The sequence below is a fragment of the Calonectris borealis genome, chromosome 19 (assembly GCF_964195595.1).
Source record: "Calonectris borealis chromosome 19, bCalBor7.hap1.2, whole genome shotgun sequence".
NCBI lineage: Eukaryota > Metazoa > Chordata > Aves > Procellariiformes > Procellariidae > Calonectris > Calonectris borealis.
This window is the reverse complement of record NC_134330.1, coordinates 4,820,641-4,846,755: the sequence shown is the minus strand read 5'-3', so window position 1 is coordinate 4,846,755 and position 26,115 is coordinate 4,820,641. Positions and strand designations below refer to the sequence as shown.

The 26,115-nt window shown below is 43.9% G+C and overlaps 4 protein-coding genes across 9 annotated transcripts; 2 read left to right on the top strand and 2 right to left on the bottom strand.

Annotated features, from left to right (window-relative positions):
• Positions 1-601: 601 nt before the first annotated feature.
• Positions 602-1,699, bottom strand: EMC6 (ER membrane protein complex subunit 6). The gene is made up of 3 exons (XM_075168566.1): positions 1,596-1,699; positions 1,442-1,508; positions 602-1,173 (listed from the first exon to the last, which is right to left on the bottom strand). The coding sequence occupies exon 3, from the start codon at positions 1,129-1,131 to the stop codon at positions 799-801; it is 333 nt and encodes a 110-aa protein (XP_075024667.1). The 5' UTR covers positions 1,132-1,173; positions 1,442-1,508; positions 1,596-1,699; the 3' UTR covers positions 602-798.
• Positions 1,676-7,451, top strand: TAX1BP3 (Tax1 binding protein 3). 4 transcript variants are annotated; one of them, XR_012676573.1, is made up of 6 exons: positions 1,676-1,831; positions 3,359-3,478; positions 3,808-3,885; positions 4,117-4,369; positions 5,775-5,857; positions 7,364-7,451. XR_012676573.1 is itself a non-coding variant. In XM_075168565.1 (4 exons), exons 1-4 carry the CDS (start codon positions 1,793-1,795, stop codon positions 4,252-4,254), a joined length of 375 nt encoding a protein of 124 aa, XP_075024666.1. In that variant the 5' UTR covers positions 1,676-1,792; the 3' UTR covers positions 4,255-5,752. The 4 variants fall into 4 exon arrangements, 1 of the variants encoding a protein (XP_075024666.1); XR_012676574.1 differs by having other exon boundaries at positions 7,367-7,447; XR_012676575.1 differs by lacking the exon at positions 7,364-7,451 and adding an exon at positions 6,429-6,502.
• CTNS (cystinosin, lysosomal cystine transporter) lies at positions 6,141-14,640 on the bottom strand. 2 transcript variants are annotated; one of them, XM_075168560.1, is made up of 11 exons: positions 14,499-14,640; positions 13,951-14,024; positions 12,760-12,838; positions 11,430-11,514; positions 11,234-11,337; positions 10,101-10,232; positions 9,225-9,324; positions 9,011-9,130; positions 7,749-7,919; positions 7,418-7,535; positions 6,141-7,047 (listed from the first exon to the last, which is right to left on the bottom strand). In XM_075168560.1, exons 2-11 carry the CDS (start codon positions 14,012-14,014, stop codon positions 6,917-6,919), a joined length of 1,104 nt encoding a protein of 367 aa, XP_075024661.1. In that variant the 5' UTR covers positions 14,015-14,024; positions 14,499-14,640; the 3' UTR covers positions 6,141-6,916. The 2 variants fall into 2 exon arrangements, with proteins under 2 accessions (XP_075024661.1, XP_075024662.1); XM_075168561.1 differs by lacking the exons at positions 11,234-11,337; positions 12,760-12,838; positions 13,951-14,024; positions 14,499-14,640 and having other exon boundaries at positions 11,430-11,509.
• SHPK (sedoheptulokinase) lies at positions 14,579-25,886 on the top strand. Of its 2 annotated transcripts, XM_075168546.1 has the most exons (8): positions 14,579-15,241; positions 16,480-16,621; positions 19,441-19,624; positions 20,857-21,009; positions 22,126-22,301; positions 22,414-22,614; positions 23,494-23,889; positions 25,843-25,886. In XM_075168546.1, the coding sequence occupies exons 1-7, from the start codon at positions 15,065-15,067 to the stop codon at positions 23,886-23,888; spliced, it is 1,428 nt and encodes a 475-aa protein (XP_075024647.1). In that variant the 5' UTR covers positions 14,579-15,064; the 3' UTR covers position 23,889; positions 25,843-25,886. The 2 variants fall into 2 exon arrangements, with proteins under 2 accessions (XP_075024647.1, XP_075024648.1); XM_075168547.1 differs by lacking the exon at positions 25,843-25,886 and having other exon boundaries at positions 23,494-23,911.
• Positions 25,887-26,115: the final 229 nt, after the last annotated feature.

Here is a 26,115-nt window from a genome sequence, read left to right as displayed (position 1 = left end):
TGTACGGTGGGTGGTGAAATTTTCCTTTCTGTTCTGCCAGAGACGTATGGAACCACAACAATGCACTGTTCAATTGTGGAAAATGGCAGCAGGCTTACAGGTATGTTCAGTACAGGCCGAGCAGGCAATGAGGTGCTGCACTTACTTGGTTGTCTGCGTTTCATTGGACACTAAAAAGGAGCAAACTGTTGGACTTGTGAGAGCATTACTTACCGACTTTTGTACATGCCAGTGAAGAGCATCTGGGACAATGTCATTTATTGATACTGTGTACATACAGCAATTGTGCAAATAATGTTTACACTTGCAACTCAATTAGATTTCCATACCAAACCTTTACATATGCTTAATTACATGCTACAGTGCAGTATTTCCTTGTGTCTGTGGATTACTTTTTAAGAGTGCTGTGTAATACACTGCTCTCCTCAGTATTTGTGTGTAGGGACAAGCAGCAAACCTAGAAGGGACTGTAATTGTTACGTCTTATCCAAAAGCAAAGGATACAAGGGACTACCTTAACCAAAACCCATGGCTGTGCCTGCAATTAGGGGCAGAAGTTATTCCTTAACCACCAAACAAATATTCATGGGAGGCATCCAAGTGATGTTTCACATTCAGTTTAATTAGAACAGTACTACCAATTCATTTGTACTTGGACATAATTTACTGACAGTATTAACAATACAAGCGATGAACAACAGTTTAAGAGGTAAGCTGGCCTAGTTGTGTAGGTGACTTTTGGCAACAGTCCTCCTGCTTCATTAAAAACCACTGCAGCTAACGTGGCTCCTAGTTGATTTAGTAGACATGAACCATGCCGTACAGGAAAGTCCAGAACAGGACATATGTGAAAAGCCCTCCTATAAGCCCCCCCGTGAAAAGCGGCCTTCGGGATTTAAAGTACTTATTCCATCGCCGTCCGGCTTTTAACACCAAGAGCACGGAGAGGAGGACGGAAGCCAGGAAGTAGAAGATGAATCCGTGCAGGCCAGTCAGGCCGAGGATGCCCGCCGTGGCGCCCGACAGGGCCGAGACAGACGTCCTGCAATAGTCCAGGATGGCGGCGTTCCCCCGCACCGCCGCTTCGCTGATGAACTGCGGCCCCTCCCGCTTGGCCACCACCGCGGCCATGGCTCCCAGCCGGGCTCGGGGACCTCCTCTCTCCCAGCGAGACTGCGGTAAAAGAGACACGCACTGTACGGGCCGCGGAGGGGCAGGCTGACCCGGCGCAGCCCCGGTCCGTGCTGAAGCGGTGCCTTCGGCGGAGAGCCGGGCCCGCGGCACCGATCCGGGGAGCCCGCTCGGTTCCGGGGCAGCCGCTGCCGAGAGGCCGCCCTCCGGTGCGCCGTTCCGGAGCGCGGCGGAAGCTCAACGGCCTTCGGCGCCCGCGCCGAGGCCCCTGCCGGCCCGCAGGGCCCTCCCGCCTTCCCCCGGCCCGTACCTCTCATCCACGGCGGCGCGCTGCTCCGTGGGACCCTCGGCCGGGCCCGACCGTCACGCCTCACACCCTGCCAAGGGACACCACACACCGCCCGTCACCGCGGGCCGCCCGCGGGAGCCGAGGCCGCCGCGCCTCCCCGCCGGGCCCAACCTACCGCCACAGCGGAGCCCCGCGCCTCCCCGCCGGAAGCTCCTGTCAGGCATCTTGGCGCGGGGGCCGCCGGGAAAACGGCCTGACTTCCGGCGCCCGCTCCTCCGCCACGGGCGAGGCGGCATCCGATTGGCTGGCGGCGGCGGTGGGCGGGGCCGGGCGAGGCGCTTTTGTTCGGGCGGCGGCGGCGGCGGCGGGGCCATGTCGTACGTGCCGGGGCAGCCGGTCACCGCCGTGGTGGTGAGACGGGGACGGGACGGGGGCACCGCGCCGGGGGCTGCTGAGCGGGACAGGGGCGGCGGTGCTGGCAGCGCCCTGCGGGCTGTCAGCGGGCGGAGGGGCTCGGCGGGGGCGGAGGTGCCGCGGGCGGGTGCCGGGGCAGCGCCGGCCCGCGGAAGGAGCGGACGAAGGGTGCGGGCTGCAGCGCCGCCGGCCCCGGTCGCTCCGCGCCCGCCCTCGTGCCGGCTCTCTGCCGTGGAGGCTGTCGGTGCCCGCAGTAACGGGCGGGCTGGGCGCCCGGGCCGCGCACAACGCCCCTCCGCTCCCGGACGGGAGGACGGGGAAGAAGCTCCGCCGGTCTGAGGAAACGACCCCAGCCGAGGGCCGCGGCCCCCGCCTCCTCTTCAGGCGTTGCTTGAGAGAAGAAGGAACAAGCAGCTGTCGCTCGGGCCTCGCGGAGAAACCGGTTCTTTTGTACCGGGCGTCTCGCAGTCTGATCCTCCATCGCTCCCGCGGCAGGCGCGGCCGGGCGCTTTGTTCGGTGCCCGCTGCTGCAGGACATCGGCAGGATAAGCACCTGCCTTGCCTAGGCGGGGTTTAAGAAGTAGAGCTTCTAAAGTATATCAGTTGCCTTAATCAAGTGCAAGCAGGGGTCTCTGGTGTTTCTTCCACTAGTGAGAATGCTGAACGTAATGGTGCCTGGGGTTAACCCAGCGGAAGTATGCTGCACCGCTCCCCGCCGAGTTAGAGCAGACAGCCCTGAGGATATGGAAGCTGTCCTGGTGCGACCACACAGTCCTGTCCCAGTGAGAGCCTGAGCCCTCAGTTCGAGAAGAACCTTTTGAGTGGTTATTGTTTCAGTTAAGACCGTGGCTTTTTATCTTGGCTCAAGAACTGCACAAGCTGGTATTTATACAGTATTTAGATAATGAGTAAAGCTTGTCAGATGCCTGCAAGGAACCTGTCTCTGGATTACCAAAGTGTGTTGATAAGGTATCCTGAAAAAGAACCATCCTAATAATAGGTTGTTATTTCCACTGATAAGGCTAGGCAGGAACACAAGGCACGTGGATAAAGAGCAAGATGACTCTAGCTATGAGTGACTGCTAGTTATCAAGACATGACTCATGTTTGAAGAGACCTGCCCTGTTTTCCCCTTGTATCTCTGGGCAGCGGTAGAGCGCTGCCTAGTTGAGGAGCTTGGCTGTATCATGGCACGAGCGCCCTTGGGATGAGCTTGCAGATGGCTTCCTGTCCGGCTCTCTTGTGGTAAGGCTGAGAACAGTTCGGAGCCAATTGTTGTCAACACCAAGGTTGCATGTGACTGACAGACAGCAAACGCCACGTAGTTCCGTGCTGCCAAGGGGTTCTAGAGCTGTCTGCCTACAATATGTAAGCTTACCAAGCTGTGATGCAGCCTGCTCTAGTAGGTTTATGGTATCTCTGTGAAAGAGTCTAACTGGGTCTTAAGTATCTGTGTCTGAAACACACTTGAGACTTCTTCCAGTGATCGCAATACTCAGCTTTTTTATCTTTTTCTCTTTTCAGCAAAGAATCGAAATACATAAGCTTCGTCAAGGTGACAATTTGATTCTGGGATTCAGCATTGGAGGTGGCATTGATCAGGATCCTACTCAGAATCCTTTCTCTGAAGACAAGACCGACAAGGTCAGATGCTCTTTGTTTCCTGTAGCAACTATCTCTGCAAAAAGCTGAGCATATCCAACCCACCCAGCGAGCTCTACTGACTTGCATCTCTATTCTGTCCTCTCACATGGTTGACTACGAAGGTTACTCTGTTGCCACGTTATCATTTGCAGACTAAGTTTGTTTAACGCTAGCTCTCCACCTTTTCTATTTTCCAACATTGCACAAACCTGTTTTGAACTAGAATCCCGTAATATACCACAAATTATTTTTTGCACTGTCAGTAGAATGGCTCTTGAGTATTTAATGCTCCCATATTTAGGAAATTAACACTTTTTTTTTTTCCCCAGGGTATCTATGTAACAAGGGTGACAGAAGGAGGCCCAGCAGAAGTTGCAGGACTTCAGATTGGAGATAAGATCATGCAGGTAAACACCGAGATAAGACAAGTACTAGTGTAGTACTAAGTGCACACTACAGAGAAGTTTCTGCTGGGGAAAATACTGTCTTCAGGGTACTTTCCAGGACAGTTTGTGAGGCTTATAAACACACTGAGCTGTGGCATAAGCATATCTACTACATAGTTCCTATAGAACAGTTATAGGACACCTGTGAGTCCATGCACCTGCCTCATTTTATGTTGGTTTTTTTTTTCCTAGGTGAATGGCTGGGATATGACAATGGTGACCCACGACCAAGCTAGGAAGAGGCTGACAAAAAGGAATGAAGAAGTAGTACGGCTGCTGGTGACCAGGCAATCTCTGCAGAAGGCTGTGCAACAATCCATGATGTCCTAATCAATCATCAAGTTGGGGAAGGGTTGGGGAGGGAGATACATAGACTGATATCAAGCAAGGAAGCAAATACTAGACCTGAACAGGTTGCCTGGAAGGATGCATGTTCCTAACTGTGGTAAACACTATTTTTTTTTTTTTTCCTTCCTCTGGTGTAACTGGCAGTAGTAAAACTCCAGTCCCCTCAGCAATGTGCTTCTCTAAAGTCTTCCCTGCAGGTACATGGTAAGACTTTATTGTAGTCGTGGCTTTCAGGAGGACAGGACAAACCCTACTTATCTAAGGAAGCAACTGGAAAAGGCTTAACATTGACAGGATTCTTTTGTAGCACAAAAGCTTCCTATTTTAAGAGGATATGTGGCTTCTGCTATGGAAGATAAGAGGGTTTGCTGTGCTTAAGCTTTTAGAAGCGAGCTGTCCTGTCCCCCCATGCTATCAAATTAAAATGCCAGAACTAAGAGTTGCACACTGCTGTGGGGAGGAGCGCTGTACTAATCCCACGTTGTGTGCTAGCTAGACAGAGTATGCTGAAGGGTTTGGGGCATTACGGTTTACTGCAAAGATTCCCTGTACAAAGCAGGCTCTTCCGACAAGAAACAAACAAGAAACAACTAAGTAACACAGAAGTGTTCAATTAATGCCTATGAAGAACACTAAAAGTTCATAGACACTACAGTTCAACTTCACTGTGAGAGTAAAATCTTAATTCTCCTTGTTCCCAAATAATTTGTAACATTGAATGAATTAAGTTTAAATGAAAGGAATATGGAGCAGGAAAGCAAACACTGTTGCTGAACTTACCAAAAGAGCTGCTCGTAGCTGTAGAGTCTTCAGTTCTTCATTCCACTTCTATCAGACTTGAAATGGGAGGGATGGATTTTGGTCTGCCTTCTAGAAGACTTTGCTTAAATCACTGATTTATTGGATCCAATATTGGATTTATTGGAAGAAATGAATATGCCAGTGATTTGTAAAAGTGCCTCTTGACCAAATTTAAACTTCTGGTAAGATACTAAGTTGTTTAAATCAACATGCCACAGGATTTAAGATTCTTGCTGCAGCACTAAATTAATTATCTAGCATCCTAGTGGTTTATTAACCAGATGGCTTTACAATTATCCAAAAACTGGAGTTCTTAATCCCCTTCAGTTGATTTATACATATCTATACTTCCTTTAACCAGTCTTCAGGTAAGCTGTTGTAAATAGAACATGAGGAGGTGGCAGACTAACTTATTCAGTACATTACTGCTGTGCCATGTACGTATGTTGTGATTAATGCATCTCAGACTGTTCTGTACGCACCAGCAGATGCCTATTTACCATTTTTATATCTATGGAATTACTACAACACTGCTTTTGAATTTTGTAACTTAAGAATTCAGTGGTAAATTTTAAGGCTTCCAAGTTGAAGTTATTTTTGTTACTATAAATATACACTGCTATTTGTACTGCTATTCCACTTGATTTTACACACAATAAAACAAAGTTGGATTTCCTGAGCTGTTTCTCCTTACATTTAAGAATGCCACATCACTTGAATGCCTCCAGCTGACACCTCTTTTCTGGCTTGGATTGTGGACTACATCAACACAATGCATTCTGAGGTTAGTAAGGTCTGACTTCACTGGTGAGTATTTGCAGTGTTAGTGAGCTGTCACACCTCACCTGGTCTCTAGCAGAGGGGAGAAGGGGTTCCAGTTTTCCTTAGGTTGACACCTAGTAAGACATACTAGCTTTTGAGCATTCAAGTATTGTTCAAGTACAAATGCGTGGATTCCCTTCTAGTTCTTTTAAAGGGTATAATGCTTACCTTCAAGTAACTCAAGACCTTGATCTCTACCTACAGCATACCATATATAGTTAGAAAGTTGCCCAGGAATAAACACATATGTTTAAACTTTAATCATGGGGCTGTTAATTAACATGATCCACTTAGAAATAATCTCTTTGATAAATCTTTACCATCCCCCATTTAGGATTCAAGGCGTGTCAGTAGAACTGAGCAAAATGAAGTTAGTGCACTAGAAGTACTCAGATAAATCCAAGCACTTGTCTTAGCACCAGTGAAATAAGAATACAATTTCTGCTGCTTCTCAGTATTTTTTTTTTAATAAAGAGTTCAGCTTCTAACACTTGTGTATTTGCTACCACCCTCATTATTCTTTTATGTACCAGTACAACTGTTAACAGCCAACCTGAGTGATGTGCTACTGTGATCTATCTCTGAGGAGTCAGCTGCAGCACTTAGATCCACAGACAGTCTTCAGTCATTACGTTAAAATATTAAGTGGTTGCTTAAATATGGTCTCAGATTTTTGGAAGTCAGAACTCTGTGCTTCACTTCTAATCAGAAAGACATCACTCTGGTCTTTCTCTTTCCTGTTGTTAATGGAAAAAGAGCTACATGTTGCTTGGACAGCTCACGCTAACCTGTCTTTGCAGCTTCAACAGGCATGAATCTTCCATTTGCAAGTGGTGGCTAGATAGCTTGCTGTCCTTTAAGGCATCTGGCAATCAGCATTTGGCAAGGCAACAGCTTGTATTCCATACCAGAGAGGATCAAACAGAATCAGTATTTCTGGTAACTGGCAGTAGGATTCTTGAAAGCCCTCAGCCAGGGTAGGGGCAAGTTCCATTTAAAGTTTTTGTCTTCACAAGTGATGTTATTCACAAGGTTCATACCCTCGTCTCCTATAAAGGCAGTAGTGCTGGACCATAAAAACAATATCAAAGATGATGGAGAAGACACCCAGGCCAAACTTGGTTGGATCTCCAAATATTAACTTCCACTGATCTGTCAAAAACAAAATTAGAGAGTCAAGACTAACTCCTCAAGTGTAGTTTTGTCTCAAGGTCATGCCATACATAATAGAGAAGTTCATGTTTATTAAGGTGTGTCTAAGCAGTCCACATAAGACTAACTGTAGTGTACATCTTATGCAAAGTTAATTAATTAACTGTTCCTGTGGTTTCTTCAGAATGGCTATTTCATTTTCGATCTTGAAGAAATATGAACAGATTCTTTATTCTTAGTGTAAGAACAGCTACCCATACTATAGCACAAACATCATTCTCCCAAGATAACCTACTGGTTTATATCTGCTTTGTAGCAGGATTCTCCCACCGCATTAAGAAAGGCCCCACCACCTCAGTTCCAGCCTTACCATTGTTGTATGACTGCAAAAACATCTGGAGAAGGCTGAAGCTGCCCCCAGTGAAGTCTAGTAATACATTTCCAATACTCCATCCCTCAGTGCTCTTCCGACGGAAATTCATGTATGCCTGAGAGTGTAACAAGACGTCGGTCAGCATGTCATGTACAGAAGGCTTCTTAAATGTTAATCTCAGAAATGCTTGTATAACTATACTGTTTTTGTCACTAAAAGACTTAATAAATAATCATTGCTGGTTTAGTCTAGTTAGACTTTCAAGAGCAGACACTACAGGCTTAGGGGGACAGGAATATAGTATAAAATCAGAAAAGTTCAGATTTACCTGTGGAAAATATTTTATCAGTGTGACTGCTAACTTAATGTAAGAGAAGCAGAATAAGAACTGTAGCCACGTCATCTCCTCAGCTGCAGCAAGAAATAGTGTTGTAAATGTGAATATCCATGCAAGTGCCAGTAGTCCAACAACAACTTTGGATACTTTCTGACTTGCTCTCTGAAACAGAAATGCAGATACACTTAGACTGACCTAGGTCATACATTCCCGGACACACTGTAAGATATAGGATATGCTCAGGACTGTGCAAGGTTACGGATCAGACCTGTTGTTGTACCAGTTAGGCTCATACCACAAGGGAATTTTAAGATTAAATGAGTGCTACAGCAACCAGCTGTAGGTTTGCAAGAGCTTATGAGCAATATGCAACATCAATCATTTGGAACACATCCATGAGCAAGTGGGAAACAATATTGTAGCAGTATTCTTGAGTATTTATGATGCCTATTATCAGTGCCACAGCTGTAACAATCTCCTGAGTTCAGTCTGATGATATGAAGAGTTCCTATATATGCAAAAGGCTGCTAATGCCATTATGGTAAAAGATTCATGGTTGCCTTCTAATTCCTCACTAGAAAAGACTATGCACCTAGCAGTGGTGACAAATGGGCTGTTACAGTTTTAGGTTTAGCATCACCAAAGGAAGCACCCCAAGAGAGAAACAGTTACCATCTAGAGAAAATTGGCTGTTCAGATCAGAGGCTTTTACAGGAGGAATTAAATAGAGAACCACCTGACTATAACAATCAGTCTCACCTGGAAAGAGGTGGGAATTATAAAAGGGTCTTTGCAGCTGTTTTAGAAGAAAAAGAGGTTGAGAAAATCTGAAAGTTTTAATTGCAGGGAATCCCTGAGGACCTGTCCTAGCTTGAAGAATGCTCCGAGTAGTGAGGAAACAGCAAAGCACATACCAGCATTTGTACTGCATAGAGCTGTAATCTATGTGCTGGCTAGAGATCTGTTTGGGAACTTCATGAACTTGGCTGTTTGCCTTAGCTATTTTGAGTCCCTAAGGAGTTTACTTATAAGCTCAGAACATCCATGAGGCTGAAGTAGCTAAGCTTACTGGAGTTGCTACTAGCTCAGGAAAGAAAAAGGCAGCTGGATTGTGAAGCCTGACTTCTAGAAAGGCCAATGAAAGTGCAACGAAGAGGACTTTGGAGCCCAAAAGGAGAGGACGGTGAGTGGTGAGGTGTCCGGCAGAGGGAGCTCTGCCAGAGCTGACAGCCCAGCCCAGCATTGAGACTTACCTCGTAGATGCAGCACTGAATTACGGTGAGGAGGGTTAGAGCTACTGCGTGGAGACTGAAGAAAACATCGTTGATAGCCACAGGGTTCACCCCATTGGGATAACTGACTAAGAATTCCTCCTAAATTTAAGAGAAACCAAAACCAGCCAAATGCTTTCACTCCCTTTTGTAGATACCCACGCTCCGGCAAGTATTTAGAGATAATTATGCTTACCTTAATCAAGGGAATCCAGAAAAGTCCAACATTAAACACACTGTATGCTATAAAGCCAGTAAGGTTTAATGCTATAAAGTCAAAGCTTAGTCCAACAACACTAGAGAATGGAAAAACAAACAAACAAACAAAAAGTATGAGAAATATGCATCCGAGCATTACAGGCAGTTCCAGGGACAACTTGACCCTAGAATGTACTGATTTATAGGCAATTTTTTACGTAAGCCAAACCTGCAGGCACTGTCACAACATGATGCTGTGAGTTCATCAGGAAGCAAGGTGAAATATCCCTCATATGCCGTGCACTGGTACTCAAAACAGCTCTCACTGACAAGGTTGTGTCCCTGCTGTTTAACTTCACCCCTCCACGAGCTCAGCTAGGCTGATAAAAACATTCCAGCCTGAATCCACAGAAGCAGTAGTGCATCCTTGCCAAAACACATGCTTTAGTTTTCATATATAATAATGTTTTTACTTACAGTCACTTAGTTTAAAGGGAGCTGGCCTAATGATTACACTACAAGGAACTGTCTGATAAACAAGGTAAGTCATCTTTGAAGGTGGTCACCACAGTTGGCTTGGCTGGATGACTTACAACATGACACCAAAGGGAATGGGGAAGTCTCCTCTATCACAAATTAGTATTGGATGCCAAACCTTAGGATTAGGTGTCTGTAGGATGCACTTAGTTTCCTCTGGCCTGCACGACCAGCCTCTCACTGGGGCTGCATTTTTTCAGGCCCTATTTTTGCCTTGCTTTTTCCCCCAGTCTTTTCATGCATAATTCACGATAACCAAGATGGATGTAACTGAAGCTAGGAACATGATTTGTAGAAGTGCTTAAGTGACTTGCAAACACATCTTAAGTCTCTTTACCTTTTTCGTCGCCAGTTCTCGAAGAGTTGAGGATAAAAGGAGATAGACCAGGCGAGGAAATAGATCCAGCCAATCACCTCATCAGCGTATCTCACTATGATGCTATGAATCACTTGAAATTGGATCCTAGGTCTGATGATTAATGCAAACAGAATTAGTTAATTTGTCTGTTCACACTTTTTTCCAAGAGATTTTGCCTTGTTCTCCTTTGAGAGAGGAAACAGAGTCCAGGTGTTGAGACAAGACAATAAAGATTCAGAGTTGGTTTCAGCTGAGTTGCTCCCCTTTTCTTTAGTGTCCTTGTTATGTTTAGGACATCTCCCACTCCTACCCTTAACCTATGCTTTCCTTCTCGCTTCACTCTTTCCTTTCCATTCTTTTACTGTAGAAATCTTCAAAAAGGTCACCTTGTACCTATGGCTTCCACTCTCTTAGCACGAGGTCTGTTATGTAAGAGCAGAGTTTCACTTTTCACGCTCTGCCAGCAAAGCCTCATGATCACGCCTGTCCTGTTGAGCATTTCATATGCTTACCTCTGCATTTGTTTTGAGTCTTAAAAGCAGAACCAAAATGAGGAAGTAAAACAGGAGTATCCTGTTGCTCAGTAGCATCTGGGCAACAAGCAAATATAATCCAGCTTTCTCCATCTTGCTAGACTGTTTTCCTATTAGAGAGGACTGGCATCTGTGAAAAGAGAGCTCCCCTAACTAGAAAGCAAAACACCTATATCTCACGATAGTGATGTGGGTGCACAGCTGCATCAGGCTATGAGCACTCCAGAACGAGTTCTGCACAGTAAGAATAGTATCCCACTGGACATTTACAACCAAATGCTTCCCGGATCAGAAACGCTGACATGTAGTTTTGATACATTTGGGAGGGGTTATTTAAACCAGACTAAGGAGCCATGAGAACTCACAGTCATCTAGTAATGAAATCTAAGACACCAAGACTATCACTCCGCTTCCATACCCTGTATTTATCTGAATACCTTGGGGATTGCTGGAGGGTCACCACATCTCAACTACATACCACCCACATCCTATTAACTATTTAACTTTATGGAGGGAAAAGTTACCCCAAAGTTTAGAAAGCTGTAGGATAGTAAGTGGAACTAAAAACCAGTTTCTCACCCAGTTAAGTTGGAATTAATGGTATAAAGATAAACTGTTACTTGTCCAACATCATCTGCTTTCACTTGGAAGTCTGCTTTAGTGTGACCTGCAGGCAATTGTACCTGCAAGGCAAAGTGGAGGGAAGAAAGAGGAGAGTTGCACCATACTAGCGGTAGGCTTTTGCATAAGGTCAGAAGTCTGTTCTGTCACTTACTTCATCAGGCAGTTCAACAATGGTGCTGTGTTTTGATGAGTGTGTAATATTAAGAGTTATCACCAGTGTCTCATTTAATGGAGCCCTGCGAAGGCAGAAAAAACAAGTTAGACTGGTGCCTGAGTTCACAAAGATTGCTTCAGGGCTGTGGGAGAGTATCTGCTAAATCGTCACAGCTGTTGCAAACATAATCAACAGTCCATACACAACAGTACCTACCTAGTACTCAGAGGAACACCAGCACCAAAGTATGTTAGCATTGTACTATTTCTTTCATCTGAACTAGTGATGGGCACTAGACAGTTATATGCCCACATTTTACCTCCCTCTTCTCCACACAAGTGGCAGAGCAAAGTCATTGCCACCAGAATCCTATCATTGTGCTTGTTAACCCTTTGCTGGTAAAGAGGGGCAGAAATGATGGACGTGTACTTGGGGTGATGAAAGGCAGAAATTATAGCAGTGCAGTAAGACAAAACAAAAAACCCTTAAATAAAAACCCTCCAAGTGACATAGTCCTGCATAGCTTTCCCAGAGAACTCCGCTGAGAATTTCCCTAGGAGGTTTAATTACACAGAAGTACTTAAAATATCATAAGGTTCAAATGCCTGTACTTGTCCATGAACAAGATTACAGTATCACATCTTTCTTTGCAAAAATAAAAGTTCCAGACTGTTGCAGCCATGTTTTGCTATTTTCCGTTTTATCACAATTCTTACATTTTCACCTGACTGTTCCCTTTACTCCAACTTTGAGATCCCAAAGGGGAGGGGTGCGTGTGTTTAACAATCCTTTCCTGGGAAGAGGGTGACATAGCAAAAACATGGGTAAACAATGCACTGTATCAAGCAATGAGACTAAGGTGCATCAGCCCCCACTCTGGAGTAGCTGCATTTCTTTGCTCAAATTGGTGAGTTCTGTTTGCTTGGTAAAGTTTTTTTAGTGATCCTTCTAGGAAACGCAAGTTTCTCTTAAGCATCAATTTTTAGAAATGGAGGAACTGTAAGTTCACTTACAGAAGACAGTTCAGTAAGCTAATATAGGGCAGACAGTATAAAACATCTTTTCCTGCTCAACTGCCCATACAAATGGCATGGGATATTGTCAGAGGGCAACAACACAAGGCTGTGTGTGAGAATGCTGCTCTATCTTGGTCCATCTTGGTACTAAGCGAAGTAATAGTCTAGAAGTGGCCAGTCACACCAATGAGATTCACTCTGTATGAACAATTAAATGACTCTGCAGGAAAGTCTTAAGTATATAGCCAAGTCCTACCCGCTTGCTTGTCCCCCGTTCCAAAGGCAAAGTAAAGATGCAATCATGATTTTACCTCAGAGAGATAGTGACGTTTGTTGAACTTCCACGTTCTAATGAAACCACATCAGGGACAGACAATACAATGACTCCATCTGGGGCGGGGGGGAACAAACAAACAACCAAAAAAACCCACATGAATCTCAATTACTATGAATGAGGAATAGCTCCTTCAGAGGAACTACCTACTTTCTTTTGTGATATAGACATTTTGTCCATTGGTACCTGCAGTGTCAGATTAATAAAATTAGTACACATGATAAACAGCAAAGGGAGTACAGCTTATTTCAAGGCAACTAAACAATTTGAAAGGAGAAGTAAATAACTGTCACTTCAACATGTTACAAGGAAGCAATTTAAATATTTGAAGTGCAACAAAAGTTCATGCTGAGAGAAGGCTATAGGATACTTCAGACCCACACTAATTGTTTCTTGATGTGATCCTAGGAGTCATAAATGCCCAAAATTTAGTTTAAAATTGCTTCTTGAGTAACAAATTCAAACCAGGTACCCAGATGTTCAAGAGTATGTACATTTACTATCTTAACACTTCAGGAATCACAAGCACCTTACTATAGTGCTCTGAAATACTGCTGTTAAGGGGTATACTTTACAACAATCCAGCTATATTGTACCACAACATGCTTTAAGAGAGGCTGATATTCCAAGTGCCAATACAACTGATATCAAAACCATAAGCTGGTCACGTGTCAACAATTTTAACATTTGGAATTCAAGTCCATTTTATTCGCTGTATGTTTAAAGGACACAAGAGACAAGAGGAAGGACAAAGAGCTATATAAAAATAAGATCAGAAATGGAGGGATAGACAGGTTGCCTGCACACTTTTTTTCTTGTTGCCATGTATTACACAGTGTTCTTCAGAAGTTATTTAAGTGCTTGAGAGCTCCCCAGTTCATCACTGACTGCACCACAGACAGTATTTAACCTGCTTCTGCAGAGGTCGAGTTCGGAGCACAAGTCAAGTGCTCCATCACATCAGCGCCTCAGTGTAGCACTGTCTGTATATGAGCACACCAAGTCAAAGGTAACGGGTGAAAGATCTGATGGGAACCACGGCACAGGTCTCCCCAGAGAGGCGCGATGGCGATACTGCAGAGCAGCCCTCTTCCACCTCTTACCAGTTCAGACCTGGCCCCTGCCCAGGAGGCCCTGTGGGCCCAAGCTGGCATGGCCAAACACTCACCGCCAGGCCCCAGCAGCACAAGCGAGAGGTACAGCAGAGTGGGGAGCAGGTATTGCATCCTCATGGTGGAAGAACTGCAGGAAAAGTGGGGAGAAGGCTTTGCTCAGGATCCACACGTTTTGAGGGGGCACCAGCCCACCCCCTCAGTTGGCAGCTCCCTGCAAATAGCTCCTTCCCCAGCACCATGGCCCCCGGCCCTGCCTGGCTGAGGGACCCTCAGCACCCCCGAAAAGGCATCGGTGTTTCAGTCCCTCTGTCTGCCCAAACTCCCCCGGGGACATCTTTCCCTCACAGCTTATCCCTCTCCCACCACACAGAGCCTCCACCCTCTGAGGGATTCCGCCCTCCCCCCACCCCCGCGCGGGACTACAAATCTCAGCAGCCACCGCGCCTCCACCAGCTTCCCCACCCCTGGCAGCGCGGCGCGATGCACGCTGGGACTTGTAGTCCCCGCCGTCCTCCCCTCGGGAGGCACAGTGAAGCGGGGCCATCCCACGCTTTAGGACGCGCTAATCCTGAGGAAACAGTGCTGAGGAGAGGGCGCCTACCTCCTTCCCGCGCCGCAGCTCCGTCCCGCACAGCCTCGGCTCTTCCCTTTTCAGCTTCTCACGTGAGGCGGCCGCCTATCAACTCCCCGCCCAGGGCGCGTGTAGCGTCCGTGCGCCCGCCCTCGGGTGCCATCTTGGGTGTGGCAGAGCGGGCTGGGCGCTGGGCTGCTGCCGGCCGGTCTGTGAGGAGGGAGCGCTGCGGGTGGAGGGAGGACTTGTCGCTTTGTTGTTGTTTGTTGAAGTTTCCTTTAAAGCTGTGTAGGTCACCGGGGAGGGCTGCGGAAGGGACACTTTGTCACGCTCAAGATGGAGGCATAGTGCCCAGGCACTGGTGAGGGGAGACGTCTTCAGCCAGCGGGCAAAGTCCAGGCCCCTTTGCTAGCTCAGTCGGCCTAGTCCCTGTGCGCTGCTGGGGTGGGAGCCCGCACCCATTGTGCCCTCGGCACCCTTGGCTCTTGGGGCAGGTGCAGGGAGCAGTGTGGGGCTCAGCAGGGTGGGTGTCGGTCCGGCCACCGCGTAGAGGCCCGTGGTGGGGAAGGTGAAAGCAATCACCTCTACCTGTAACCATGGCGGGCAGCGAGGCTGCAGGCAGGCCTGATGCTGCCTGTGTGCTGGGCATAGACCTGGGCACTACGTCGGTTAAGGCAGCCCTGTTGGTAGGGGCAGAGCGAGGGCAGGTGGTGGCAGAGAGCTGCTCCAGGGAGACGCAGGCACACACCAGTAGCCTGGAAGCTGGACCGCAGGTAAGGGGTGGCAGATAGCACTGCTGGCAATTTCAGGATACCGGCCTTGCCTTGTGGTGGCCGGGTTGTTCTGCTACATTGTGCAGACTTCAGTGGCTTTCCTGGATTGTTTTTGTGCCTAGATTGACCTAGATGGTTGCTGCGTGTGTCTGGATGTCTGAAAGTAGAATTAAAATGCTCTCTGTTTGCTGTTCAAGAAAGTCAAGTACAGCTGCTTGATCTAAGAAAGATGCAGGTTTTGAAAAGTTGAATAAGACAATCTAGAAGTATTCTCCCATGAACCATCACTTTGTTTTTGATGCTAGCAGTCAGGAAACAGCAACCACTTGCCAACTGAAAGGGTATTTTGCACTTCAGTGTGAGATGGAATCACAACTGGAAATTCCCCATGGAAATAACCAGGAACATGTACTCCTGTTAAAGATCTTTACATTCATTGTGTTGGTCAGCCTAAGAAAGGATTAATCACAATCATAAAAACACATATGAAGATTCCTCTAGTGAGTCCAGGGGCTAATTTCTGCGCAAAGATACCAAACAGGCCCACCCTCTTCTCTACAGTCATGTTTATGCAGCCAAAAGTATGTATGCGCAGATTAGTTCACATCTATATGTAGACTGTATTTTAATACTTTTGCTTATAATCTTCATACTGGTCTGTCACAAAGTAATCTGAATCTTCAAAAGTGTGAAAGCTGGAATAGAGCTTCTCTTGTGGCATGGTTTGGTGAGTTTGCCGGATAGATCAGTTTGCTGGGCAGTTCTAGGAATAGAGTTTCCAGAAACGAAGTATCAGCATCATCAAAATCAACAATAGATACAGAGGATCTTTAGGAAGATGTAAGGGATACTGCATGCGAGTCAGAACACGCAGATGATCCTCTTCGTGAGGAAAAAGAAGAGCAATATATAAAGTGAACTGATGAAAGCATGTAGTGAGTATTAATGGATTTTTTAAAAAGGTATATTTGAATATGGTAACTCGGGAAGTTAAGAATTATTTGGCCTTCGGTTTAAGAGGCTGTTGTCTCATTCTCAACTTGGTTTTTAGTTTTTGTGGTTTTGTGGGGGGGTTTTGCATTTTTTTTTTTTCAGTTTAGTAGTGAATGTTATTCTAATACATGCTATTACGCTAAATTAATTCTGTTCTTCACTTCTGACTAGAGTAGCCTTGTTTAATAAATACAATGAGTGAATCCTAATGGTTTCATGCTCAGAATAATGCTTTATGATTACAGGGAATGGAGCAGAATGTCCGGAGAATAATAAGAGCGTTGAATGAATGCCTTGCTGCACTACCTCGGCAGCAGCTTCAAAGAGTCAGTCACATTGGCATTTCAGGACAAATGCACGGGATTGTATTTTGGAAAAAAGATAAAGGTAATGTTAATTCTTTGGCATTCCTGTTCAGAGTATTATGATGCAGAAAATAAATTTTTAACACTGAAGTGGTCGTAGGAAACTCTTGCATGTTCACTTTGGTCTTCTGTAAAACAGAATTAACATGAGATCTTCTGTGGGAATTTTGCTTTAATTACTGGCATTTCAGCTACTGACTATAGTTGACCATGTTGTTTACACATATTAGTTAAAGAATTTAGTCTTGTGAGATCCCTGCAGAGTCAGCACAGTTATTAATATGAAGGAGGAATAACATATTCGTGGCTTGCTAATTGCTTGTCCATCATATGCTATCTGCTGCCAGTTGAAAAAACTTCTGAATCATGTGAATGACTTTTTTTTGTGGGAAATGTTATTCACCTCATAAAACACTTAACTATCTGTTGCCCAATATCTCAATACCTTCTAATGATTCTACAGTAGCAGTATTAGCAGTTCTGTGCATGCCTTGAAAAATAAGCTACGCTTGATCTTTATGTTAGAATGTGCATAGCAGTAGCAATCCAACAGTGAATATCACTATGCTATTCTGAAATGCTGTTTGAAAGTACAGTAGGAGAAAAACTGAAGTTCAGTAAACGATGTTTTCGTCCTTCCGCCTATCCCATCTCCCCCCGCCCAATCTGAAGGCATTTTTTTTCCTAGCCAGTGATAGACTGTCATGTTGCATTCATCTTGCTGCTTATGCTTCTGTTAGTAGGAGCTGAAAAAGGATTATGGTCATGATTCTGAATACTCAGCTGCCTGTAGAATGAAGGGCCAAGACCTCAGAAGCAAAATCAATCATAGTGAGGTAGTCACATGAGGCTTGATTGCGCAAATACTCAAATAATCTTTGTGACAGCGAGGGTGTTTGAAAAATTCAGGCCTTGGATTGCCAGCCCTGTGAGATAGGGATGGATTATCTTCTTGGCTAATGTCCTGTAAACCTTCTGAAGTCTAAGGATTTCAGAATGTGGTTCCATGTCTTCTTTCTCTTTACCTTATGATGGTCACATCTGAACAATTATGCAAGTCTTATAATAATAGGAGTTATCCAGATTAAGCAAAGACTTATTGTAAACCACAGAATAGATTTCCCAAAAGTGCTGGTCCCTGCCTGTCAAAAGTTGTCAGGGTCTTAATTGCTTTAAGAGACACTATGCTATTCATTATTGGCTGTAATTTTACATTAAATACTAAAATGATTAGAAAGAAAGAAATCCAAAGGCTGATGGAGTGAAGGAGCTGTTGCTTACTTTCCAGCTGTCCCAAGGGCTGCATAACAAAGCCTCATGGGTTCATGGTAGACATAGATTCTTATGTCATATTGGTTAATATTTTATTTCCTAAAGCCACATGCCACTTTTGTTTCATTTCTATCAAGTGAAAGAGGGTGTTTGCTCTTGCTTGTTTTGAATAGACTAAGTGAATCCATGTACTTTGGGATACAAATTACATTTTTAATAGCATCCTTTAGGGTTAGATTTATGGTTAATAATATTTCTTAGAATCCATTTAAAACTAGAAAAGCAAACCAATTGGAAATTCAGTTCAAACAGACTTGATAGAACAGGCAATTAAGGAAACGAGAAAGTATGTGTTTGCTTTGCACGTTTCACATAGTACTTCCCAGCTTTCACGGCTGCTTTTTACTGTGTGAGTGTAACTTCAAATCCCTGTATCCAGCCCAAGAAAGACTCTTTTAGCCGTATTTGTCTTAGTCAGTTAAGCAGCTGGGTGTCTTCTCTGACCTGTAGGACAAGTGGCACAGCACAGCTGGAAACTCTGCTCCAATCCCCAGCCAAAAACCAAAAGGTTGCCTCAGTTACAGAGCCGCTGGAGACTGTGTGTATCCTCACATTGTGGCCAGGCATCACCTGGGAGAGCAGTAGTTGTCGGAGGCTGAAGCTGTGCCGTGGAGTGTGCTAGCAAACATCACCTGCCAGTGCTTGAGCTTAGCCTCTGCTTAATTTGGTGCTCTGACAGGACCATGTGCTGCCTTTGCAGGACTGCTTGTGGTGAGCATGTCAGGCAGCATGTAGCACACTGGACTGGAGCAATAGCAGACATTGCTGAGAAGGCTCTGAGCAGCTCTGAGAAGTTGCCATAATTTAGCTGAGGCCTTCACATGAAAGAATGTGAAGGTTTCATCAAAGGTGTAGTGTTCTGTGTGCAAAAGGAAGATCCTTGACTGGTAAAACTGAAAACTGAGTTAAACCCTGTTCTACCTTGGGTGAAGCTTTGTTGCGTGGCACAGGGGAGGGATGTTCTTTAGTACTTTGCGCTTCATTCCTTAATACATGTAGATGCAGGTTTCCTGTTGCGTTGGCTCAAAAGGTGATGAAACTACGTGCTATCCATCATAGGCAGTTCGTTCCTAATGCAGCATTCTCTAGGTCATGATGTGGCAGATCCCAGTTAAGGTTTATATGTGAGAGTTGTCATATCAGCTCATTACCTCCCATAGCAGAATTGTGATTTTTTTTTTTTTTTTTTTTTTTGTGGGTCACGTATTATTTAAGTTGTATCATTAATATCTCAAGGTGCAAGTTGCTTGTTCCTCTAGGCAGTAGGAGTGTTATAGAGAAGGAAGACTTTGGATACCATTTTCTGTTTTAGCAAAGGATGACTGGCATTATGATGTTATCTAGGGCTGAAAACTATGACTAATTAATGTGATTACAATCACTACTCTCTCTGTTTCTGCTCTTTTTCCAACATATTTGACAAATTATCAAGAGTGTCCAGAAATGAAGAATGCCAGGCAGACTACGCTGCAGGGAATCACTGCACTTCTCGCATACTGTGTGTTTCAGGTTGCAAGTGGACAGAGTGTGGTACAGGCCCTACCTTTGAGCCAGAGGAGGTCAGTCATCTGATTACTTGGCAAGACGGCCGCTGCAGTCCCACCTTCCTCTCTTCTCTTCCTCTGCCACAGGCACATATAAGCTTGGCTACAGGATTTGGGTGTGCCACAGTCTACTGGTATTTAAAGAAGAGGTGCGTTGTTTCTCAAAAGGGCTTCTGTATCAGGCTGTTTCACTGGCAGGTTCTCATCTTGAATTTATGTAACAATTAGTATTCCTGTAGCATGTTAATGCCACTACAGGCTGAGGGGCTGCGTTTCTCTGTGAACATAATATTAATTAAGTAGTCAAAGAATATTTAAAATGGCAATATTCAATATAAACTACATGCAACTGAGCACACAAGAGTTTCTGACCTCATAAAAATACTACAGTTCTCTTTAATAAAAAGAAAAGCTTCTGACCATATAGTAACAGAAGCCTTAAAGAATCATAGAATAATTTTAGTCCGTTCTACCACTCAGAGGAGCTCTGCTAATGCAGTTTGAACACTATAATTTTGCCTTGTGCAGATTGTGAAAAGTACAAACATGCCTAAAACTGTAACAGAGTTGCTTTGTCTGGTTGCCACCAGATGCTAAAACAAACATTCCCTAAATTAATTTCAGTTCCTTTCTTCCTTAGACGCTGAGATCCTTATGAGGTGTTACGAATGGTCTGCTTTGTTGTGGCATGTTTGCAGAGGATATAATTTTTCTCTTATGACTTGGCATCGGCAAGATTTGGTCTTCAGTTTCGTCTGCAGTATGCTATGTTTCTCAAAGAGCCAGTGTCTTCCTCAGCAATGAGTCCAGGTTCAATAAATAGGGAAAAACATATTAGACCTTGATTTCTTCCAGTTTGTGTTCAGCAAATATATGGAGTATGGCATGATCTTGCTTTAGACCTGTATAACTCATGAGTCCAGCTGCTTTGTTTTGTTCCTGTTTTGTTTTACTATTTGGTACACTTCCATTCATATAATTTGTGGATCCTAGAGCAACTGCAGGAATTTACCTATTTTTCTCAAATGCTTCAGGATCAACAAAGTGACATTTTTTTGTGCAAACAATTACTACCTTCCTGGTTACTTTTGCAACGGCGTGCTTTTGAACCTAGATAACTCATTTCTTAAAGCCACTCTCTCTCCATCTTCCATCAGGAGATAACTGTTGCTGCTGTGGTAACAGCTTGGAAAACAAATTCATTTAAAAAAAACACACCAAAGCAAAACAACAAAATGCAGGTGGATCACTGAGATGGCTGTTTCATTTTTAGATGGGACCACGCATGTCTGAAGTTCCCTGTAGCACTGGAAGTAATCTTGCTCCCACCACCTTAAAGCACTCCTCATTGTTTTTCTTTTTAAAATGTTTTGTTTAAAAGTCCAGATTTTCTGAAGTCTTATGATGCAGCTGGCACTATCCATGACTATGTGGTTGCCATGTTGTGTGACCTGAAGAAACCACTCATGTCTGTCCAGAATGCTGCCAGCTGGGGATACTTTAATTCCAGAAACAAAAGCTGGAATACTGACATGTAAGTCCTAAGGTCATTCAGGGGGTTTTGTGCATTGCTTGCGTTAGGCAATGTGAACACCTCTTTGGGCCCTAAGTATGAATGTGCTACAGATAAAACGTGATTGAAAGTTCCTCCTAATCAATTGTGGTATAGCCTGTACTGAAGAACTATTGAGAGTTTGCTCTGGTTTGTAAGGTATATATGTTTAAATTGTGTAAAATGTGGCACGGTATTTTTAGAAATACCTAAGACAGCAGAGCTGAGAAACTTGTCAGTGAGGTCTTGTATATACTAAACTGTTCTCTTCCTTTCTGTGGTGGGATGGGATGGACAAGTGCATGCTGCAGCCAAGGTGTTACCTCTGTGTTGGTAAAAGACAGTTATTACTCTCTAGTTCTTTCAGCTGAGCTCCTTCGTAACTACTAAGACCTACTGGTGATAATACCTAAGAGTTATTAGGCTACAGAAAGTCCTATAGGGAATTAGTTTGTTTATTTATTTACTTATTTAATTTAATGATTTGTTCTTTCAGGGCTGAGTGCTAAGGCCTTATATATTTCAGGGCTTAGGTTAGGCCAGGACTCCAAGATGAAAAAATCTGCTCATGAAGGTATGAAAGAGTGACAGAAACTTGCATTTGGCCTACTGAACTTTTACTAATCTGGTGTTGTTGCTGTAGCAATTAGTGTATCTTGCAGTTTGATTGTGTAAGGAGTTTGTTGGACTTTGTGATTTGGTTTTGAACCACTAATTGCATGACAGCTTAAAGTTCTTTGACACTTAGAAGTTGCATTTTTTTGCTGTTTTTGTGATTGTCCTTTTACCTTGGAACTGCTTGTCCCTATGACATCAGTAGGTTAAACTGGCTGAACATGTACTGCTGTATAATCTCAGGTAATCAGATTGCATATAAAGCAAAGCTATTTATTCTTCTAGACTATTCTAGTTTACCCAGCCCGTTGAACTGGAATGCTGCCCCTGTCCAAGACAAAGCTTTCTAAATAGGTGAAAGCATCCATAAATCCAGCAGCCACAAATATATGGCCAGGTTCATCTGTGACTTCAAAGAGGTCTTTGTAATCATGCCGCACATTCCCATACTGCTTTCCTGCAATAATATTGTTCTGATTGCAGATTGAAAAAATCCGGCTTTCCTGTTCACTTGCTTCCAGAGGTGGGAGACCCTGGCAGTATTGCAGGCAGGACAATCTCTGCATGGCATGGAATACCCAAAGGAGCAAAAGTAGGAATTGCTCTGGGAGATTTCCAGTGCTCTGTTTATTCCTGTCTGACTGAAAGGACTGATGCAGGTGTGATCATTTTGGTATCTTATTTGGTTTTCTCATTGTCCTCCTTCAGGATAGTCTAGTAAAACACTGATTTTTTTTTTTCTTTCTTTTTTTTTTTTCTTTTGTGTTCTAGTTCTTAATATCGGTACCTCTGCTCAGCTGACTATCTCAATGCCCCAGGGTTTCCAGCCTCCAGAGACACCAGATCCTTCCTCAGCTATTACTTATTTTCCCTACTTCAATGGTGACTACTTGGCAGTGGCAGCATCACTTAATGGAGGCAATGTGCTAGCAACATTTGTGGACATGGTGGCACGGTGGACAGAAGATCTAGGTGAGCTATTTCAAGGATAGTTAAAGCTTAAAATCGAGGTTGATCAGCAAGGTAAAAGGACACTAAGGCAAAGGAACAAGCCTAGAGCTATTTTGTCATGCCATATAAGGAACAAGGATGCATCTCTTGGGTCATGCTTCCTAGATCTCTGGAATTTCCTGCTGAAGCTTATGAACATGCTGAGACAGTCATTCTTGGACTCCACATTCACATTGCCTCTAGGTTTTGGGTTTTCTTTTGTTTCAAGAACATGAGAGAATTATTTTTTGCAAGTTGTTTTTCAAAAGAAAAAGTCAGCAAATTTGAGGACAGCCTCTAATTTTGTGTGACTACAGTCCGAAAGAGTCCCTTGATTGTATCAGTTGCCTTTTGCTGCGTATTTTGCAGCACTCTAATGGATTTTAAGACTCAAACTCATGTAATATCTTCTAAGTGCTTTAAACATGGTGTTTACAGGTTTTTTTTTATAATTTCTTGGGTTTTGCAATACAGAAATAAGCTCTGAAATTGTTCTTTCAGTGAGTACTTGAAGTGAACTTTGCATTCACATGCAATCTAGCCCCTGAAGCTGAAGTCTGCCATTAGTGCCTTTAAAGATGTTGTTTTGTGTAACTTAGCACAGTATAGGCAAAGCGGAATAGCTGTATTATCAGGAAAGGCAGTTTCTGTAATCAGAAAAAGATTTCTAGTATCACAGATAATAGATACAATTGGATGGGAGAACTGTGCTTTGTAATCCCGGAAAAACAATTACCTTTGGGACAGGGAAAAGATATACAATATTTTCCTGAACAGGTGGATCAGCATCCATTTTAAGTCTCCACATGTGAGATACACTAGACCCCTTCAGATTAGTAACGTGGTATTTCCCATCTGCAGGACTTCAGGTTCAGGAGTCTGCCATCTATACAAAGATAATCAAAGCAGCCTTGGCCCAAAACGACAGCAAACTCTCAGTCCACCCAACCATATTTGGAGAGAGACACATTCCCGAGCAGTTGGCGTCAGTGACCAATATTGCTGTCTCTGACCTCTCCCTGGGTCACGTAACCAGAGCTCTGTGCCGTGGCATCGTTGAAAACCTCTGTTCCATGTTACCTGTGCAGCACCTGATGGAGACGGGAGTGAGGAGGATTCTGGGGAGCGGGAGTGCCCTTGCCAGGAACGAGGTGCTGAGGCAGGAAGTGGAAAGGATTTTTCCATTCCCTGTGGTTTACGGGAAGGATGTCGATGCTGCTGTGGGGGCTGCCATGGTGATGTTCCACAGAAAATAAAGTAATTGTTTGGAATGGCCTGAGATGCAGCTTCTTTTTTTTTCCCTGGCTGTACAGTGTTTCCTTTCACTTCCTTCACTTTTTATGGAGTTGTATTCAACATGCCATCACTCATTACAGTGGGGAAAAAAGCTTGTGTTTAATGTCCGCTCTGCTTCTGGGTGTACATGTTTCGTTGCGCTGTCATTCCCATTTGTGAAATGAGAAGTAATTATCACATTAACTTTGACTGAGTGACAAGGAAAGATCCATTAACTTTCTGCCTAAAATGATACTTCATGCGAGACTCATTTTTCTGGTAGGAAATATTTTTAGAAGGACTAGGAGAGATGAGTAGCTGTCTGTAACTTAGTCTGATGCTTTCATTAGAGACTTCTTGTCCTTAAGCTGTCTCACAGTATACATACATGTAGGCAGCAGGCCAGGATGTCAACCTTGTTTGGGGAGTTCGGTGGCTCTTGCACAGAATGAATGCCAGTTTTCACATATTGCATGTTGTCTCTGTAAAAGATGGAATACAACCTTGGCTTGAACATGAACGAAACAATCAAAATAAAACATGGAGGATTATTTCTGTGGCTACCCAGGTCAGGTGCAGAGGACTAAGGTCAAAGGCGTGGCTAGGCCAGTACCATGACTGGAGATGCCTGGAATGCAGGGCTTATATCCAAGTGGAAAATACATTTATAGGGTGGGAGGTAATGATTTTCCTTGTTTGGCGTACATAATTATTTGACGTTTGGGTTTTGGGTGATAGAGTGGATCAGGGCCTCTTTGAAATGGTCAGAATTTGTGATAAGCCAGAGGAGCTGGCAAACTTGGAGTTACAAAAGCCCAATTCTCATCTCTTACAGCTTTGATTTCCCTTTTAAGCCCAAACACAATTAGCATTTTGAGAGATGGTCCACAAAAATAATTTGTTCTTGTAATATAGTGCATAGCTATTTTAGTGTATTTGATCTGAAGGTGTTTCTGATTCTGCCCTTCATGTGTTGTGTCAAATTGAGCTTTGATACGGCAGCTGTCAGGCTAGACTCTAATCTATTTTTAATGTTAAGTATTGTTCATGCAAATTCCCTTAAAATTTCCAAGTTTTTATCCTGTGGTATGCTCTTAAAATCTATTTCTCCCCCTAGTCTTTATTTTAAGGGGAAAACATTTATACTTCATCTGTCTAAAACGAGATGGATGTGCACCTTTTTTGCTCAAATGAGACTGGGAAGCAAGTAAGATAATTTCATGTTATCTAGATACAATTTCATTACTTAGAATCATGTATTTCGACTGAAATACAGACATGTATTCCTATCTTGCACATTAGCAACATCAGTTGCTAACACTGACTCATTTTTGTAGTGAGAAAGCTGTTCTGAGAACTCAATTACAGAGATGGATTAATTTCCATCTCCCTCCACCCTCCCTCCATGCATCTGTTCCATGCTGTGTTTAGGGAGCTATTGGCATATATAGGAATTACAGAGAAAGTGTAGACTAGATTAAAGGTTTTGTAAAAAGTCTGAATTTGTTACACGTTGTTTTCCCTTTTTTGTTATTATAAAATATTTTTGCATCAGCAGATCTGCTTTCATTTTTATTGAATAACTGGAAAGAGCTGATGATACTATTCCAGCATGTTGTTAACCATGAAATAAAGTGGTATTTGTTTCCAGAAGCTGGTAAAATTGTGGCCTGGTTTTAGGTTATATTAGCAAAGGCAAGACTATCTCTGACCTGCAGGCCAGCTTGGGATACATCTTTAAGATCTCTAGCACATCTGCTGATGTTTTTCCATTTGCAGTGATGGTAAAATCACTCTCAAGCACAGAAGTTGCACAAAGCCTATGCAGCATTTTGGATGCAGGCCCAAGAAAAAGGAATACATTCCTTCTTTTTTATTACCAGCCTATTTTGATAAGCATTCACATCTCCTTATGAGCTTATACCTTCAAACCAGGTCCCTGCTGAGATGGAATATGATACATCCAACAACTGTTGTGAAAAGCAATGGAGTGCTGCTGGTAAGAAGGAAATAACATCTTCACAAGAAATACAGGTCAAGGAGGCTGATGAAGGAGACATCAAAACTCAGAAAATAGCAGAAAGCTCCCGAAGTGTGTACATCAGAGCACAGTAAGACTGAAAGGAGCTGATGCCTGGAATGGGAGAAGAGAGAGAAGCAGCATTTAGCCAAAGGGACCAGCAAGAAGCTAGAGGCTGAATAAGGGAG

Bases quoted from the DNA above. Each gene is read 5' to 3' on its own strand.
- EMC6 (XM_075168566.1), bottom strand. From the start codon at position 1,131: ATGGCCGCGGTGGTGGCCAAGCGGGAGGGGCCGCAGTTCATCAGCGAA.
- SHPK (XM_075168546.1), top strand. From the start codon at position 15,065: ATGGCGGGCAGCGAGGCTGCAGGCAGGCCTGATGCTGCCTGTGTGCTG. The intron at 15,242-16,479 runs GTAAGGGGTGGC...TTATGATTACAG, and splicing joins GCCTGGAAGCTGGACCGCAG to GGAATGGAGCAGAATGTCCG. The intron at 21,010-22,125 runs GTAAGTCCTAAG...TTCTGATTGCAG, and splicing joins AAAAGCTGGAATACTGACAT to ATTGAAAAAATCCGGCTTTC.
- CTNS (XM_075168560.1), bottom strand. From the start codon at position 14,014: ATGAGGATGCAATACCTGCTCCCCACTCTGCTGTACCTCTCGCTTGTG. The intron at 10,233-11,233 runs GTGAGAAACTGG...ATTAATCATCAG, and splicing joins ATTAATTCCAACTTAACTGG to ACCTAGGATCCAATTTCAAG. The intron at 9,325-10,100 runs GTAAAGAGACTT...TCCATTCTCTAG, and splicing joins GAGAACTGGCGACGAAAAAG to TGTTGTTGGACTAAGCTTTG.
- TAX1BP3 (XM_075168565.1), top strand. From the start codon at position 1,793: ATGTCGTACGTGCCGGGGCAGCCGGTCACCGCCGTGGTG. The intron at 1,832-3,358 runs GTGAGACGGGGA...TTCTCTTTTCAG, and splicing joins AGCCGGTCACCGCCGTGGTG to CAAAGAATCGAAATACATAA. The intron at 3,886-4,116 runs GTAAACACCGAG...TTTTTTTCCTAG, and splicing joins TTGGAGATAAGATCATGCAG to GTGAATGGCTGGGATATGAC.